General features: G+C 46.8%; 2 protein-coding genes across 2 annotated transcripts; both read left to right on the top strand.

Moving 5' to 3' along the window:
- Window positions 1-214: 214 nt before the first annotated feature.
- Window positions 215-9154, top strand: nfe2l3 (nuclear factor, erythroid 2-like 3). Its single transcript, XM_035431218.1, has 4 exons — window positions 215-1147; window positions 3518-3637; window positions 5253-5375; window positions 5608-9154. Exons 1-4 carry the CDS (start codon window positions 617-619, stop codon window positions 6631-6633), a joined length of 1800 nt encoding a protein of 599 aa, XP_035287109.1. The 5' UTR covers window positions 215-616; the 3' UTR covers window positions 6634-9154.
- Window positions 9155-11397: 2243 nt separating this feature from the next.
- Window positions 11398-16623, top strand: cbx3a (chromobox homolog 3a (HP1 gamma homolog, Drosophila)). The gene is made up of 5 exons (XM_035427891.1): window positions 11398-11729; window positions 13339-13478; window positions 14258-14441; window positions 14702-14796; window positions 15814-16623. Exons 2-5 carry the CDS (start codon window positions 13345-13347, stop codon window positions 15938-15940), a joined length of 540 nt encoding a protein of 179 aa, XP_035283782.1. The 5' UTR covers window positions 11398-11729; window positions 13339-13344; the 3' UTR covers window positions 15941-16623.
- The last annotated feature ends 1976 nt before the right edge of the window (window positions 16624-18599 follow it).

Genomic DNA, 18599 nt, shown 5'->3' with positions numbered 1-18599 from the left:
TTTGACGGCTACAAGTTAGAGCCAGACAGAAACAAACGACTCCACCTCGTGTCGAATGGCTGTTACGGAACGAGCACGAATTTGTTCTCAGCGAATACGTCTGAACTCGATTATGATTGGTACACATGCATCACGTGGTCCACCATAGCCAATCGGCGTCCGGTGCGTTGAGCGTGGACTTCCACGGAGTGGTGAGCGAGGGCCATGGGAGTCGTTGCGGTTTATGCAAATCCATCCTCGAGTCTCCTCCTCAAGTCGCAGTGAGCAGAGGGGGCAGTTCGGGGATTTTTTTTTAGGAGTTACATATTTGAAAAGAGAAAGGGAAAGTATTGCTCTTGAAATGTGTTGATCGTTTCGAACACTCAGCTAAAATCTGAGCACTGCTTAGTCTACCAGCCTGAGCTGCGAAAAAAATGTGCTTGTCCGAAAAGCATGCCGCAGTGTGGAACTTGTAAAAAGCCGGTAGTCACACAGACATTCTGCCGGTTGGGGTTGTTCTCTTTGTCTGTCTGAGAGCGTGCTCTTTTGTCTGGGTTTTGCTCTTTGTTGCGGGGGAAAGCGGCGCTGACAGGTTGTATTTTTTTGGGGGTCGTCGCTGTATTTTCGCGTATTTAAAATGCTACACATTAAGAAATATTTAACGGAGGGACTTATTCAGTTTACAATTCTCTTGAGTTTAATTGGAGTTCGCGTGGATGTCGACACATACTTCAACGGCTATCTCTCGCCGCTCCTGGAGACAAATATTGGGCCGAGTTCAGCTTACATACAGACACATTTTCACAATTTGAGGGACACTTTGGATGGTTATAGCCTGCACCCGAAATGTCCCGATTTGGACTACTATTTCGCTAGCAGGAGGCTTCTGCACGAGGTGCGTGCGCTGGGCTCGCCCAGGTTCCCCACGCGACTCAGCGCGTGGCTGGTCCACTTGGTTCCTGCTGGTGCAGAATCGGGCGCCGCAGGCCAGAACAGCACCGGGGCCGCGCTGTCAGACAATGTTACCGACGGCGAGAACGGCACACAAACCGACGCGGAAGAGGAAGACAGCTGCACGTTCTACCGGAGAAGGCTGCTGGAAGACGGGAGCCAGTCTTCGGATCCCGAAAATGACACCAGGCCGTGCCCTAGCGAGGCAGGCAAAGAGGTACAAAATTACATCGTGGGGTGCATTTACTCAAATGATAAGTGTTATGTGTATCTGAAACACACTGCTCGGTCTTATCTTGCCGACCCACGCCCAGGGTGGTCTCAGTTTACGTTAGCCAGCTACCTGCGCAACATTCTGCCATAAAAATAGTTGTAGTTATCAAGTACCGCTTTCCGCTAACAAGGTTTCGCTTTCCGTTGTAGCCTACTTGTGAACTGACAGGCTTGTTATGCAACTTGCAAAGTTAGGACTTTCGCCAAGCAGTGCAATTCGAGGAACATGATTGTTTTGCCCCTGGCCCATAACTAGCGAATTCACAGTTAGCTAGCTAACGGTTCTGTTATTTTACATTTTTTTCAATCCACGGCGTTCCCCGCTACCAGTTATGCTTATCTTGGAATAGGCCGAAGTTATTTTTGATTTCACGTTTTCCGCTTTGTTAATTTTGCCCAATTTGTCGGTGCAAAGACCACGTTGGCTAGCCCTACTCTAAAACGCAGAAAAGGAGGAAGTTTGTTTGAAAAAACAGTCCGTGTCTTTGGCTGTCACTCCCGTTCCGGATCTGCACGCCATACAAGTTTCTTTATCGGCTGAACTGAGGATTGCGGCCGAGGTTAAATCCTGTGGAAGACAGAAAACAATAGATTTCAGTCGGTTGGCAGAGTCTGTCCGGAGCACCTGTTGTAAAAACCGTTGTCCTGGCAACAGCAGATGGGTTGACACTTGCTGGAGGTGACTCCGCACATCAACAGGATCAGGGGCTGGCTTTTTTGGGGAGGGGATATTTGATCTCATCCGTTGAACAGCTGTGGAACACCCGATGTATTCCTTCTGTCGATCTTTTTAAAGGCACAGGTGAATAAGCACCCACAGGTAAAATAGTCCTTTAGACTACCTTAATGATCTCTGGCTGGAACAGATGTAGCCTACACAAGACACCAATGAGTAACGGGTTTAACGAGATCTGGCGTCACCATCTGATACAGGCTACCGTCGCACACCTTAGTTTTTAGACTTTTGTGTGGGTTTTGGGTTTTGACGTTGGACTTGCAGGAGCGCAGGCCTCGCGCGTCGCGGTGATGTCATGGTTTGGGGCGGAGCTAAGCAGCTGTTACCTGTCAGCGGAGCCGCGGCTTCCGGAAACGAGCGACGCCCTAGCGGACGTCTCTGCGCAACAGTGCCTGTTTTTCCAGTTGGATAGCTGAGCTGAAATGACACTGCCCCCCCCCCCCATAAGCCTGTAGGGACAGAGGAGGAAAAGTACTGTTTCCCTGGAGACGGTCACAAAGGAGCAGAAGTCGAATTTTCCCTAATTTCCTTACATCCGGCTGTCAGTCATGATTTAGTGAAGCTCACTGTAGTGCCTTGGACTTCTGGTGAAACTGACGTGTCTTTGATGAAGCCGTGATGCTTGTCATCCCTGTCAGAAGGGGTGTGGACCACTGGTTCCACTGAAACGCACCAAGCAAAGCCCTTGAGATGTGTTAAGCCTTAAGGGCTTTTAAATTGGGTCAAATGGAGCAGGTTATGCAACCTGTCCTGTACTTGGATGTTTAATTTGCCATCTCCGACTGTTTGAACGGGTTGAGGCAGGTATTTCAAGCCTGTTAAATGATCCTTTCTTAATTTGTTTAAGCCTGTGTTGAAGTTGCATAACTTTACAGCACTGATTCAAAAGCCCTTTTGCCCAAAAATCTGTCCGAGCAGAAACCTCCGCTTGTGGGTGATGTTTAAAAAATTATTTCATCATCTTCCACGTGTGCACACACAGATACACACACACACACACACACACTTGTGCACACTATTAAAGCGCTCTGCTAACCCAGTGAGACGTTCCTGGCACACCCTTGATGCCACACCCTTTTGCACAGGTGATAATGCGCTCATGCAATCCAGGTGAGGCTGCTGTAGATGACTGCTTCAGCGCCCCAACATGATACTGATGCATGATGATCACAGTGTGTCACTGCTTAGTTAAACAAAAGCATGTACCCACACTGGTGCTTTCTGAATAAGGTTGAGGACCCCTGCTTTGTATTATGAAGTATTATCAACATTATTATTGTTGTTGTTGTTATTTTGCTTCTGGTGATTTCTGTGCATTCTAAGACACTCACACCTCGAGCAACTATGAAAATGGGACGGAAGAGTAGATGGATAGGGTTAATTAGATAAGTGGTATCTTCAGGAAGAGACGGTTAACAGGCGTGTCATCAGTAACAGTGAAGACAGCATCATTTTTGTAACGGAACATATTTTGTGGTGCATTTTGTACATCCCTGACAATATGCAGAATCTCAGGTACTAACCCCCCTCCCCCAAACTGTGCACCCCCCCCCCCCCCCCCCCCCCCCCCCCCACCAGGACACTGAGACGCTGGGAGCGTTGCTGTGGAGACGGGGGCAGGATGACCCCCCTGCTGTCGAGGGAGGGGTCACGGATGCGCCCCTGGGCCTGGACTGCAGTCTCACCCTGGACCCTGAGGTACAGAGATCCCATGGCAACGCTCTTACAAAAAATAATAAAGTAGAAATTTTTATTTAATTCTTTATTTTGCCAGGGAAGTCACATTGAGGTTTACGTCTCTTATACAAGTGAGCTCGGGCCAAGACATCAACGTACATAGTTACCACACTAAATTAACATAAAATATAGACGAGGCGATCAAATGACTTTAAAAAATGTGAACAAATTGATTAAAAGCAATTACGTTCCGTTTCCAGCAAATCTAAAATCATAAAATGAGCAACATCAACTAAATCATCAAGTTTCAAATCTGTTTGCAAGGTATTTCACGTATAAGGTGCAGCGTAACTAAAAGCAAACTTTCCAAACACCGTTCTTGTCTGTGGAACCTCACATTAAATCCTATTTTGTGATACTAAACTATGATATCCATTAGTGTATGGGGAAAGTAACATGCTCCATTAGCGTATGGGAAGAGTAACATGCTCAAGTAGGTTGGCCCAGAATAACCTTATATAAACATAATATCCACTGCATTTGCCACCTTGGTGCCAAAGAGGGCCATTCTAATAGCCAATAATAAGGAGAAATGATGACTGCGGGAACTAGAATTGGTGAAAAATCTTAAGTCAGCCTGGTATGATGTGTCATTATTGTGGAGACATGATGCTGGACTATTTAAATATCACATGATATTTATATCCCCATAATCTGAATGGTAATGGTAAACGTACTGCATTTATATAGCGCTTTTATCCGAAGCGCTTTACAATTGATGCCTCTCATTCACCCATTCACACACACACACACTCACACACCAACGGTGAAAGGCTGCCATGCAAGGTACCAATCAGCTCGTTGGGAGCAATTAGGGGTTAGGTGTCTTGCTCAGGGACACTTCGACATGCCCAGGGCAGGGGATCGAACCGGCAACCTTCCGACTGCCAGACAGCCGCTCTTACCCCCTGAGCTATATCGCCCCTTAATCTAATAAAGGAAGAGACATAGCCTCCATCAGTTTCCCTCTGGCATGAAAAGAAAAACAAGCTGTATTTCTATAATAAAAACCTAGTTTCAGTCTTTTCGATAAATATTGTATGTGTAATTTAAAAGAGGGATTCATTAGTATACGTAAATACTTATATGATGATGCCAACTCTTTGGGCTGTACTTGTAATGTGACCATCTGAGTAAAAACGAGAGCTTTTGAACTTGATCTGGAAGAAAAGACCATTGATTTTGTTTATTGTGCATTCATCTCAAGTTTCAGTTTCAAAAGATTATTCTGGAACACATTAAAAGCTCCTTGTAATTTCTGAAGTGTGTCATCTGAAGATGAAGCAGTGCTATAAATAATTGTGATCTGAAAGTATAGTCACGTGTGGATAAAAAACGGTCCAAGAATAGACCCCTGCAGTACTCCAGTGTTTATAGTAATACTCTTTGATGTCGCACAATCGACCTGTACTCATTGAGATCTACTGTTCATGGAAACCTTGAACCATTCAACAGTTTTATTTGAAATTATTTGTTTAAATTTGGTGATTGAGGAGAACAGCGAGCCGCGCGTTTTCAGCCCTCCATTTTTTGGGGATCCCGTGTGAAATGGCGGCCCGTGTCTTCTATGCGTCAGGGTCTCCATGGAGACGGCGTACCGCTGCTGGGTGAGCTGCCGTCCGGCCTCGAACCCCAGGCCTTCCCCGGCCGGGACGTGGACCAGCAGTGGCAGGACTTCCTGTCTCTGTCCGGATTCGACGTGAGTCACAGAAACTATACTACTATAGTAAATAGTTACCATGGTTACTCGTTAATATATAATATTAGTGTTGTATAGATTATAATACTGATTGCTGACCCCCTGTTCACCTTTCTGCAGCAGTGCTGAGATGAAACGTTACTGAAATGTTGCTGAAACATTGCTGTAATGTCGCTGTAATGTTGCTGAAATTCTGCTGTAATGTTGCTGAAACGTTGTGTTTGTGTTGCAGGACCTGGACGTGGACATCTCCAGTGCCATCAGCCAGGACGTGAGCCTGCAGGACGCCATGGTTGCGGGGGGCGGGGCCTCCGGAGCAGAGCCTCACAGTGGAGCCGGGGGCGGAGCCAGGCGGGTGTTCCGGCTGGAGTCCTCTGACTCCTCCCACTCGTACGGGACCCCGGGCGGGTCGGGCTTCCTGGACGAGGCGGTGTTTGAGCAGATCAACCTGCTGGGCCTGGAGGGCGTGGCCGAGCTGGAGGGCGTGGCCAGCCTGGAGGGGCGGGACTCAGACTCTGGCCTATCGCTGGGGTCGGACTCACGTAGCCCCGCCTCCCCGGACCCCTCGGAGGTGTCGCTGGGACAGTCAGGGCACGAGGGCGCAGCGGGGTGGAGCAGCGATGCCATGGCAACAGACGCCATGGCGACAGACGCGTGGTCGCCCCTGGCGAGGGCGGAGTCAGTCCAGCACAACCACACCTACCCGGCCCTCCCCCTGGCCTACCTGAGGGAGGTGAAGGAGGAGGTGCTGAGTGAGGAGGAGGAGGAGGAGGAGGAGGAGGAGGAAGGGGAGGTGAGCAGGGACGAGCGGCGTGCCCGGGCGCTCTGCATCCCCGTGTCGGTGCGGGAGATCGTGGGCATGCCCGTGGAGGACTTCCTGCAGCTGCTGGGGGGGCGTGGCCTAACGGAGCCGCAGGTGACCCTGCTGCGGGACATCCGCCGGCGCGGGAAGAACAAGCTGGCCGCGCGGAACTGCCGGCGGCGCAAGCTGGAGGCCATCGGCCGGCTGGAGGGGGAGGTGGGCCGGCTGGAGCGCCAGAGGGAGGGGCTCCTGCGGGAGCGCGCTCAGACCGCCCGGGCCCGGACCGGCCTGCTGCAGCGACTCGGCCTGCTCACCCAGCGAATCCTGGCCCAGCTTCGCCTTAGCCCCACCCACCACGCCCTGCACTGCTCCCCCGACGGCCAGGTCAGCGTGCTGCCCCGCGGCCACGCCCACACCCCCCGCAGGGACCGGAGGAAGAAGGACAGGAAGCGCTGACCCCCAAAAACTGCCCGCCCCCGCCCCGCTACGGGCAAGCACCTGCCCCTGTGCTGTGGGACCCCAGTTTGCTGTCCCAACAGTGCTCCACAATGCCCTGTGTGTGTGTGTGTATGTGTGTGTATGTGTGACAGAGAGATTACCTGTGTGTGTGTGAGAGGACCTGTGTGTGTGTGAGGGTGGGGGGGTGTACCTAAAACACTGGACTAAAAACTTTGTTAAAAAATTCTGTTAAAAAAAAAAAAGAAAAAAAAAGATTTCTGATCCAAATAGATTGTGTGATTATATCCTCATCAGCTGTACACCTGGGAGGCTTGGGAGGGAACGTGTGTGATGCAGCCGCTGAAAACCGTTTTTGAGGGCGGCAACGTTAGTTTCATTTTTTTTTTTAATAAAGTAAAAAAACTGAGAAAGAAAACCTTCCAAAAACGGACTCTGGGAGAGAGCACTGAAGCTCTGAAGGTCTCTTCTGCTGCTACGTTCTGATTCCTACACGTGGAATGGAACGTGCCGATCCCACCACCCCGATTGGTTCATTTTGTGTCCATGGTTACGGTTGCCTGCGTGCGATTGGTTCCTGCGTGTTAGCTCTGGTGGTGTGCAGTCGTTGGGGAGGAGGAATTTGAACCCGAGTGCGATGACAGATGGGCGGACAGGGGGCGCTGACGAGCACGTGCTGCGCTGCCCTGCTGCTTTTGATTGGACGGCAAGTCACATTCCCCTCGGGGTCAACCAATCAGGTGCAAGCTGTGGGTGGATTGCTTTTCTTTGCGATTGGTTTGTGCCATTCTTATACAGAGCAGCGTTGGGTGAGGTCTGTCCTGTTACGCTCCCAGGAAATGACACTGGCGAATAAGTGACCTTATTATGTTTGTTGAAGAGGCTGTGCGTTGTGTTTTTTTTCATTTTTTAAATGAATGGATGCATCTGTTATATGCACTGTAATGTACAAATTCATATTTTTGTATGCATTGTAATCTCGTGATAAAAGTATTTTATTCAAATTTGTAACCTTAAAACATCCGAAAGATCTTTTTTTGATTTTTAATTTATTATGGAAAAAGGAAATTGGTTTGTGTACATCGGTTTGTTTTAAAGCACAATAAACAGTTTCCCCACTGAGGTACCCTAAGGTGGGAGGTTTCTGATTGGCCCACACTGGGATTCAGTTTAGGCAGGCCACACTTCTGTTGGCTGTTCAAGGAGGACTGTTGCTTCCTATTGGTGAAAATGACATGGGCGTGTAATTCTATTGGTCCTCGTCCACTGACATCACAGATGTACGTGGAGATCTTTCTGGGGGGGCGAGATACTTCACCGTAAATGTTTGCGCATCAGAACTGTCCCAAAAAAGTCTGTCATCCAAAATCTACTCACTTCGGTCTCCTGCACTTTTTTTTTTTTTTAAAGGTTATCTGTCCAACCAGATTGTCCTATGATTGCTGTGATGTATATCTGTGTTTTCTGAACTAATAACACTGGTCGGTTGGCTTCCATTTCAGCTAGCCACTGAGCTAATTTTACCCAGCTTGCCCACTCGGCTGCTCTGTCCGAACACAGACTGGCATTGGGGTGTTAGCCGTGTTCCGGTGTTTCTGTGTGCTGATGACTGTCGTGGTTCACCTGAGGGAAAGGTGCTTCTCAGCTCTGATAGGCCGTACCTGACTGGAGGTGTTTCAGTAGCGCGTTGCGTTTACCAGGCGCGCTTTCATCCAGGAGGGACTTGCATATGCTGTCCTTTCACGCAGCCGGTATTTACTGAAGCTGCTCAGCTTGGGTACCTTTGCTCTGCGGTACAGTGAAGGGGCCCTGCCCACGGATCGGAGGCGAAACCTGTTCCCCACGAAAAGTGTTCTGGCAACACTGGGGCGACCTGTCCTGTGAAAGAAAAATTAAGTGGGGGAAAACGTTGCCTTTGATGTTGTATCTCGGGCATCGCTTTAAAACGATCACTTTAAAATGGCGGTTGGAGTTCCGATGTTTGGGAGGCTGTGTGTGCCCGTGGCCTGTGAATGCATGCGTTTGTGCATGATGAGGGTGTTTTAGCATTTAAAGGGGAGGGTCTTATCTGAGTGATATGAACTATTTAAACTGTTTGGACACAACTTGACTGTGACCCTCCGACATTGTTGATTTGACTGGTATGTTTATTTCTTTTGTTTGTATTTCTTTTTTTCCTTTGGGGGGGGGTGAGGGCTCTGAAGTAAGTTGTTTCTAATAAACCTCATTGTTCTTTTTTTTTTTGTACTTTATCAAACTGCAAATCTTTTGAGGTTAACTTTGATTTTCTTTAAAGTGGGTTTCATTTTCATGGGTAGGGTGAGGGCAGGATTTGGTGGAATGGGGGCGGGACTCAGTGATGCTCTGATGTGTGGATGGCTTATCCCATTGGCCGAGCCGGTGCATTTCCGATGAGGCCCAGTGGATCTGTGCGGATGTGACGTGCCCTCAGCCATGTTCCTGCCGTCCTGCTCATGTAACAGTGATGATGATTGGTCAGAATAAAAGAGAATAACAATAACCCGTGTATCTGAGCATTTCATTGGCTGGTCTTCCTGGGAATTCAGCGTGATTGCAAACCGCTCTCGTGCCCAACGTTTGGCTGCACAATTGCCTCCAACATTCAGTTTCACTGTTTAAACAAAAAAAGTTTATCTTCACAAGAAGGTGGAGATGTTTCAATCTCACACACAATATCAGCAATGCAGCAAAAGAAATGAATACATACATACATAAGGATCCTTCTGGAAACTACTTCACAGATCACCTGACTTTTGTCCTCAAACCCTGAAGGAGAGCATAGATCGGGACTGCATATGAGAAGAAAAGACAAAAACCTTGATTTTTTTTTTTTTCAAGCCTGTTCATTTATTCTAACAAATGTATCTCCTGTTTTGCAGTCCTGGGTGTGTTAAGTTCCACCCTCCACTTCATGCAGACAGTGTCAAAATCAGGGGTGTCAAGCTGAATCGCAAGGCGGCTGCAGTGTCTGCAGGTTTTTGTGGTTTCCTCTCAATCAGCTGCCAGTTAAAGCCTTGAGAACAAGGTGTTCAGATTCCTTAGCCAATCAATGACTTAAATGAAACACTTGTGCCAAGAACACCCAAAAACCAGTACAGCCCTCCAGGACTGGAGTTAAAAATGCAGAAACGGCTCCCCCTCCTGGACTGGAGTTAAACCTGCAGACACAGCGTCCCCTCCAGGGCTGGAGTTAAACCTGCAGACACAGCGCCCCCTCCAGGACTGGAGTTAAACCTGCAGACACAGCGCCCCCTCCAGGACTGAACACCAGTGCTCTGAACCTCTCAGACATCTTAACACAGTTATATGAAACATGGATTACTGTTTCTTGCAGAGGAGGAAAGTTGCCTTTGTGGACCAGGAGGGATACAGATCAAGGACTGGGCTGGGTGAGGCTGCAATTGCAAGGAACACCTATGGTTTTCGCCTACAATATTAGGCCTACACTAAAAGGTTTTCCAGGACAGCTAGTAGATTTTCAGGGCATTTTAGCAATTTTCACATTTTCCACGACTGGAACACTCTGGGAAAAAAACAGGATGTGTGGGAATCCTGTAAAGGATAAGGCCTACTTAATTTTATATTTTTCTCATGATTGATATCCTATGAAAAGACCAAAATCTGGGTTACAATTAAATTATCCCACCAACAAGTATTGTCCATCTAGCCAATGCCAGGTGTAGCCTAGCCAATATTCACACACTATTATTGTCCAAAAAATCTACTGAGTCAAAGACACATAATGTTGCTTTGGTCTGAATAATTCATCATTACATTGAACCAGACATTTGTACTTTTTACTGAAACAGCTTTATGAAGTGACAGTTATTCAGGTAGTTAGTTATTTATGAAGTGACAGTTATTTATGAATTGACATTTATGCCTTTTCTGATTTATTTTCGACTTGCTTATTCACTACCATGCCGAATGTGCAGTGCCTCCTTCCGGATTTCCTCTATTGCTGCATATTTGTCTCACTGAGTGGTTTCACATATTTACATAAAATGTAATATTGGACTAAGTGAAACTGCGTAAACATGATCATTTCATTTATTTAATGAAAAAAATTATCAAATAGCCATATCACCCATGTGAAAAAGTAATTGCCTCAGTTACTCGATCAACCAATTAACCAAATTGCATTGATAATTACATTTTGCATATTTGCAGCACAAATCTGTAAATGTTGTCACAAATCTGTTCACAATCAGATCTTTTGCTACAAAAATACCTTCATACTCACAATGCCCACCATACTCACTTATGCCACTGAATGTCACTTGATCTGCAAATGCATACTGAACACTTCCCAAGCCAATTTGACATTTCAGAATGTCTTTTTGCAAAAAATACATGTGAAAATTGGAAACATATTTTTGGTTTTAATTCACAAAGCATGATGTATCTGTGAAAAGAGGAAATATGTATTCAGTAATATGTATACAGTTGTACAAATCAGTGTACATCATTTAAATGACAATTTACAAGACACAAGTTAAAAGATATTTGTTTGTGAATAGTAGAACACATTTGTGACGCGTCTCTTATTTATGGATCACACGCAAATTTGTCAACAAAATTGAGACTAGTCTCTCCCCGTGGTACCTTTGCTAAATTACAATTTCTGGAATTTGGTCCATCGAGATATAATAGGACAAATAATGGACGCTCCAACTATAGACTCAATCTCCCATCAGCACTGTAAATATACATAGCCTACGTAACATAGGGGTGTGTCTTTGGCTACGTATATGCGCAAAGCAGTCGAGAAAATGTTGCTGAGAAGTCGCTAACTTGCTTCAATAGCTGGAAAGAAAGGAAAACATAAATACCAGCGTTACTTTGCGTAATCTAAGCAGTTGTGGAATATTTTCGTAAACATATTTATTTTTTATTTTAGTGCGTGGCTACTACGTGTCTTGCTTTACTGGTGAATAGGCAGGACGCGCGAGCTGGTTATCTTGCTATAAATAAAGAGGGTTTTTTTTTTTGGCGCGCGTGCAGACTCCGCTAGGCACGAGGAAAGTGGGTGGTTGCACGGTCTATTGTTAGGCATTTAAAATCCACATTCAAAGGTAAGTGACTTCTTAATAAAACTCCGTCAGCAAATTGTGTTTAAAATGACACGTTGCTCAGAAAGTTCAACGCCCATTGATTTTCCCTTGTAGCTTTGCCAGCGTTTTAAGTAGAAACAAACGTCTAGGTTTGGTACCCAACTAACGTTAGCTACACGAAACACGGGCCCTCCGGTTAGCTAGCAATTAATCTGGTTTACCTTGTGTTTCAGTTTTTGTGCGCTATAGCCGCTATTAATAAAACTGCATCGTTGCATCTGCAAAACTCTTGAACTTTCAAATATTTTGCAAAGGCTACACGCACAAATCAAACAAACAACAATTTAACACGTATACTGGCCAGCTAGCTAACTTAACTGGCTAATTTAGGGGCGAACTAAGTTACAATGAGCAGCGTTAGCAAAATTGGCTTTTTACAGAATTATTCGGATGAGCTCAGTTATTTGCTTTCGATAATACCTCAGAACTGTTTTATTAACGAACTATCGTCGTGCACAACGCAGCAAGGTTATCATTAGCCATACGTTATTTTTTTTGTTGTGAATAACGTTGCCCAACAATGAATCGGTTTTCTGTGTCTGCAAACAGTGTTGAGTTGGTTCTAGAGCCTAGTGGGCTGTAGCTAGCTAACACTGCATGAAATTGTATGGAGGTAACTAGCAAACTGTTGGAAATATATTTTACATTTCTTACGCAGGAATTGTTGACTAGCATTCAGTAACGTTAGGTCGTTGGTTGCCTCTATTTAGCTTGACTCTAGTGAAGGAGGGAAAACCCCTAACAAGGCAGTTTGGTAGGGAAGCTCACCCCTGCCGCTTTTGTTTGCAGGAAACCGGTGATTAGCGAACGTTATTTTGTTAGCTTACGAGCCGGCCGCCGCATCACGTAGCTAAGTGCATTATGAGCCTAAACTGTCAAGCCTACCGTGTTTACTTAAAATATACAGTAGGATTTTAAGGGCTACGCACGCATATTCTTCACGTTAATATCGCCAGTTCAGTGTTGCCGTTCACTGTGTTTGTTGGGGGCCTGTTGGTGGCTATGTTGTGGGGCCTTTGTCGAGTTCAGTCCATGGCGCTGATGGGAGATGGAGTCCACCGGGCAGGTGTAGGCCGCACACTCGCGGCGGCACGTGACCGCCCTATGGGATTGTGTGACTGTAATTTCTCCTCTTCAGGCTAAAACGGGAGATACAGTATGAAGGGGTTGTCACTTGCGCTACTTCTAGTGTGTTTGTTTTGGATGCCGATTGCCTTAATTTGAATAATTACTACTTTTGTGCTGGATGTTTTTTCATTTTTAACAACAGGTAATATAGATGGCTTATTTTAAAAACTGAGTCTGCAAGGATGTGATTGTTTGCATACAGGACTCAGACATGCTTTTTAGTGTACAGTGTTGCATGCAAAAGCATACAGGGTTTTTATTGTTTGTGGGTGAGTTCGATTTATCATGCTGCAGCAGCTCAGCTTGGTGCTGATCCTGGGAGCTCCCCCAGTGGTGTAGAGGTGGCACTGCGTGTCATTTGGGCTTCAGGGCTTTGGGAGTCGGTGATGGCGTGATGGTGTTTGGATGCAGCTGATTGGTTGTCTCTCTCCCTTGTTCCCAGCCTGCCATGGGGAAGAAACAGAATTCAAAGACCAAGAAAGAGACGGAGCCCGTGGAGGAGTTTGTGGTGGAGAAGGTGATGGACCAGCGCATCGTCAACGGGAAGGTGGAGTACTTCCTCAAGTGGAAAGGCTTCACAGAGTGAGTAAGCCCGCACAGCAGCGGCCCCCTCTAGGGGGCAGGCTGTCTCGGCGCAACGCTGGTCCCCAGTGCAGTGGGGTTCAGGGCTGCTCTGGGCGAGCCGCAGGGTCTGCTGGGTAATGGAGCTGAGAAACCAGACAGGTGATTTACCTGTAATAAACCACAGCGACTGATCAGTTAGATACCTGTAATAAAACTGTAATAAATCACAGTGATTGATTGGTTAAGTCCTTAGTTACAGCCCAAACCAGCAGCCCCAAGGGGTAGACTGAGTAACACTGAATATTGTGCAGCTGTTCTGTTGGGTAGCAGTAGTATTTGCTGCTATAGTGTTTAGTAGCAGTAGTATTGTGTAGCTGTAGTGTTGGGTAGGAGTAGTATTGTGTAGTTTTGTGTTGGGTAGCAGTAGTGTTGTGCTGCTGTAGTGTTTGGTAGTTTTGTGTTGGCTATCAGTGGTCTTGGGTAGTTTTTTGTTGGCTGGCAGTGGTGTGTAGTTTTGTCTTGACTAGCAGCAGTGTTAGGTTTTTTTGTGTTGGCTGGTTGTGATGTTGTGTTTGTGTGTAAAGCTGAGTAAGTAGTCTAGCCAGCTGGGTGTCTGTGACCTACCTGCCCTGACTGCACAGTGACTGCACAGTTCAGCTGGGTGTCTGTGACCTACCTGCCCTGACTGCACAGTGACTGCGCAGCTCAGCTGGCGGTTCAGACGGCCAGTCAGCGGCGCAGGGGGACTGCTCAGACGTTTTCGGCTGTTCTGATTGGCCCGTTCGCTGCCCCCTCAGTGCGGACAACACCTGGGAACCGGAGGAGAACCTGGACTGCCCCGAACTCATCCAGGCGTACCTGACCGCCAAGGGGGCCACTGCCGCCGAGGGTGACCCACCCACCCCTGAAGCCATCAAAAGGAAGAGCACCTCCGAGGAGCCCGAGCCCGACGCGGCCAAGGCCAAGAAGAAGAAGGAGCTGGTGAGCTGCCTTCTGATTGGCTGCTGCTGCAGTGAGCTGCTCCCTGATTGGCCGCCTGAGCGGGTGATGGCTGGCAGAGTGTCGTGTATGACGAGCTGTTAAACTGCACCTAATGTTAGCTGTTAACAGGGATTCAGTGGCGTTATGTCTTCTGATCTGTTGTGTCCCACTATGAATTTACGCGTGTGTGTTTGTGTGCGTGCGTGTGTGTGTGTGTGCGCGTGTTCGTGTGCGTGCGTGTGTGTGTGCGCGCGTGGCAGGTTGAGAAGCCACGGGGTTTCGCGCGTAACCTGGATCCAGAGCGGATTATTGGAGCCACAGACAGCAGCGGGGAGCTGATGTTTCTCATGAAGTGGTGAGTCTCACTCACCCACACATCCGTTGTGAGGGGTGGGTTTGGTGTGTGAGGGGTTGGGTGTGTGTGGTGTTTGGGGTGGGTCTGGTGTGTGAGGGGTTGGGTGTGTGGTGTTTGGTGTGTGAAGGGTTGGGTGTGTGTGGTGTTTGGGGTGGGTTTGGTGTGTGAGGGATTGGGTGTGTGGTGTTTGGGGTGGGTTTGGTGTGTGAGGGGTTTGGTGTGAGTGGTTTGGTGGGGGTGGGTTTACTGTGAAGGGTTGGGTGTGTGTGTGGTGTTTTGGGTGGGTTTGGTATGTGTGGGGTGTGGTGTGAGGGGTGGCGTGGGGCTGGGTTTGGTTTGTGAGGTGGCGTGGGTGTGGTGTTTAGTGTGTGATTTTGGTATGTGCTGGGTGTGGTGTTTAGGGTAGATTGGCGTGGGGTGGCTTTGGTGTGGTGTGTGTGTGTGGTGTGTGAGGGCTGGGTTTGGTGTGTGTGTGGTGTGGTGTGTGAGGGGTGGCTGGGTTTGGTGTGTGTGTGGTGTGGTGTGGTGTGTGAGGGGTGGCTGGGTTTGGTGTGTGTGTGTGTGGTGTGGTGTGTGAGGGGTGGCTGGGTTTGGTGTGTGTGTGTGTGGTGTGGTGTGTGAGGGGTGGCTGGGTTTGGTGTGTGTGTGTGTGGTGTGGTGTGTGAGGGGTGGCTGGGTTTGGTGTGTGTGTGGTGTGGTGTGTGAGGGGTGGCTGGGTTTGGTGTGTGTGGGGTGGCTGGGTTTGGTGTGTGAGGGGTGGCTGGGTTTGGTGTGTGAGGGGTGGCTGGGTTTGGTGTGTGAGGGGTGGCTGGGTTTGGTGTGTGTGTGGGGTGTGTGTGGGGTGGCTGGGTTTGGTGTGTGTGTGGTGTGTGAGGGGTGGCTGGGTTTGGTGTGTGTGTGGTGTGTGAGGGGTGGCTGGGTTTGGTGTGTGTGTGGTGTGTGAGGGATGGCTGGGTTTGGTGTGTGAGGGGTGGCTGGGTTTGGGTTTGGGTTCTGAGCCGTCTCTCCGGCCCGCAGGAAGGACTCTGACGAGGCCGATCTGGTTCCGGCGAAGGAGGCGAACACGCGCTGCCCCCAGGTGGTCATCGCCTTCTACGAGGAGCGCCTCACCTGGCACTCGTGCCCCGAGGACGAGCAGCAGTAGCCCCGCCCCTCCCCCCTGCCCCGCCCCCTCGCCGACCTTACGTTGTTTTGTAGCTTAAGTTTTTATTTCTTTTGGTTTGTTTCCGTTTCATCAGGGCACTTGTTCTTTGTTTTTTGTTTTTTGTTTTATTTTTAGAAGGTGCAGAGCAGCTTTTCCATTGGCTGGCTGCGTTTGTACATATTTTAGTGTTGGCATTTGCGTCTGGGGTCGTGGATGACTTGACAGGCAGGGAGATCGGGGGAGGGACACTGAGGTGGGCAGCTTTAGACTCTATTTCCCCAGAGAACTTGAGGAGAGAACCCAGACCTGCCCCATCCTGCCCTGTCCCGCCCCCTTTGTTACCCTCAGCAGGTCTGTGTCCGAACATCCGCACCCTGGTTACTATGGAGACACCAATAACAAAGATTCTGGTGGGCTTTTGGGGGTGGAGCCTGTGGGGGGACTCCTCCCACCACCGTGTTAGAGTCTCATAAAATCCTTGTTTAATCCTCAGTTATTTCAATACAAATCAGTTTTTATTTGGTCAGTATCTGCGCTGTATGAAGCTGGAGTGTGTGCCGGTTGTTTTTTGTTTTTGTTTTGTTTTTTCCCCTTGAATCCTGTTGAAACGGTGGCAGCTCTGTACGTTCACCCTGTAAATATTTTTGCAGCTGTTCAATAAAAGCTTTCTACTGCTGGTTTTATCCACGAGTTCCGCCTGCTTGCTTCCCCTCCGCCCCCTTTTTCACCAAAGAAAAATAAAAAATAATAACCTCGGTAATTTTTCAATTATTTCGCAGATCGGGTGATCGCATAATGCGCTGGCCTCTAAATCGACTATTGGTACGAGGGGGAAGATTTTTATTTTTAGAACGCATCTTGGCCGGGTGGCACAACTCTTAGAAAAATACACACACCCAAGATATGCATAACGATGCACGTCTGTACCAATGTGTCTCAATCATAACATTTTAATGCTTATCAATCAAATCGGTAAACACTGGGTGTGATGATGCAAAGAATTTTATTCTCAACTCACGAATACTCTGTGTCCACAAAACCAATATTCGATGGCTTGGCTGAATACGCAATTCTGATTGGCTCGAACGTGTACATTATTTTCCCATACACGCTCGGCTATGAAGTAGCGGCTGCAAAATTTCAATCGCAGTTCTGTGTTATGCACGTCGGTCTGATCGATAAATAGAGTCGGCAGGTTTGTAAGCTAGCAAGCCAACCGCTACAGTATTATGGCAGTGTAAGCTCAATGTCTACTTTAATACATTTCTTTTTTGACATACTTTATGATAGAACTTCGCTCCATTTATTAATCTAACATAGTCCTTCATGCATGGCCTTTATCGGAAAATTTGAAAAATCGAGTAGGCACGTATCTGAGAAGGAATCGATCGGTCCATGACTCGCATCCATTCCTAATAAATGCAGTGCCTGGCTGTGCCCCTGGAAGGGAGGTGTTTTACCACACGGGACCCCCCGGCCCTGGTCCCGGAGAGCCACAGGGTCCGTTGGGGATAACCCAAGCCAGTACTGGAATGGGCTTAACTCCGCTAAGCTTCTATGGAGGACTAACTGTGCCAAAATTAAATAAATAATTAACTAAATGTGGAATTATATAAGTAATAAAATTGGTCAATAATTGAATACTTAATTTATATTATATATGTATATATACAGTGCCTTCAGAAAGTATTCAGACCCCTTCACTTTTTCTACATTTTACATTACAGCCTAAAATCGATTAAATTAATTATTATTCACATCAGTCTACACACAATGCCCATAATGACAAAGCAAAATTTATTAAAAATATCACATTGTACCAAGCTGTTGAAAGACTTAAAAAACACTGGATATGCGAGCACCTAACAGCTCTGAAAGCTGAGCATTTTGACAAACCCGTCAGGTGACTGCTGACGGCCCCAGTCCACTTGTACCAATTTCCTTTGTAAATTGGTAGTGAATATGCACGGCTGAATTTTATTTTAATTATTGTCTAACCTTACAAAATGTAAAAGATTTCTGTACAGTTCATATGGCTGTTGAACTCTCTAACAACCGACAAATTGGAAATACAGTAAAAGGCCACTAACTTCAAAAAGATTGCATGGGTATAAATACACTGGCAAGTAGCTTATCAAGACATCTGGTCTTAAAGACGACGATGATAATGTTAATATTATTATACTTCATTCGGATAATTAATTCTATCAAATGATTTGGTATGTATTTGAAAATATTTTAAAATTTGTATTTCAATGTATTTTTAAAAGACTCTAAATACTATTTGAAAAGGCATTTGGTTTTCCAGAAAAGTATTTATTAAAAATAATGTATTTTTAAATACTATTTGTGAAAGTATTTGGTTTTCCATTGAAATAATTTATATAAACCAAATACAAAGTATTTCATGGGTAAATGTATTTGAAAATACTTCAAATATGTATTTACATACATTTTCGAATATAAATACAAACACGTATTTGTATTTCACCCAGGTCTGCACTTCAGTATACTTTTATAGTCCTTAAAGTATACTTACAAATAAACTTAAATGTACTGCCTTTTTTAAGAGTTAAGTGACCCCTGAAGTGACGATCTGTGCCTATGGAATGAAATCGACCCGCTAGAATAGTTCTGAGGCCAAAAGGCCAAAAGGCCA

This window comes from Anguilla anguilla, chromosome 8 (assembly GCF_013347855.1).
Source record: "Anguilla anguilla isolate fAngAng1 chromosome 8, fAngAng1.pri, whole genome shotgun sequence".
NCBI classification, from domain to species: Eukaryota; Metazoa; Chordata; class Actinopteri; order Anguilliformes; family Anguillidae; genus Anguilla; species Anguilla anguilla.
The sequence above is the reverse complement of the archived record's forward strand: the minus strand, read 5'-3'. Positions and strand labels throughout refer to the sequence as shown.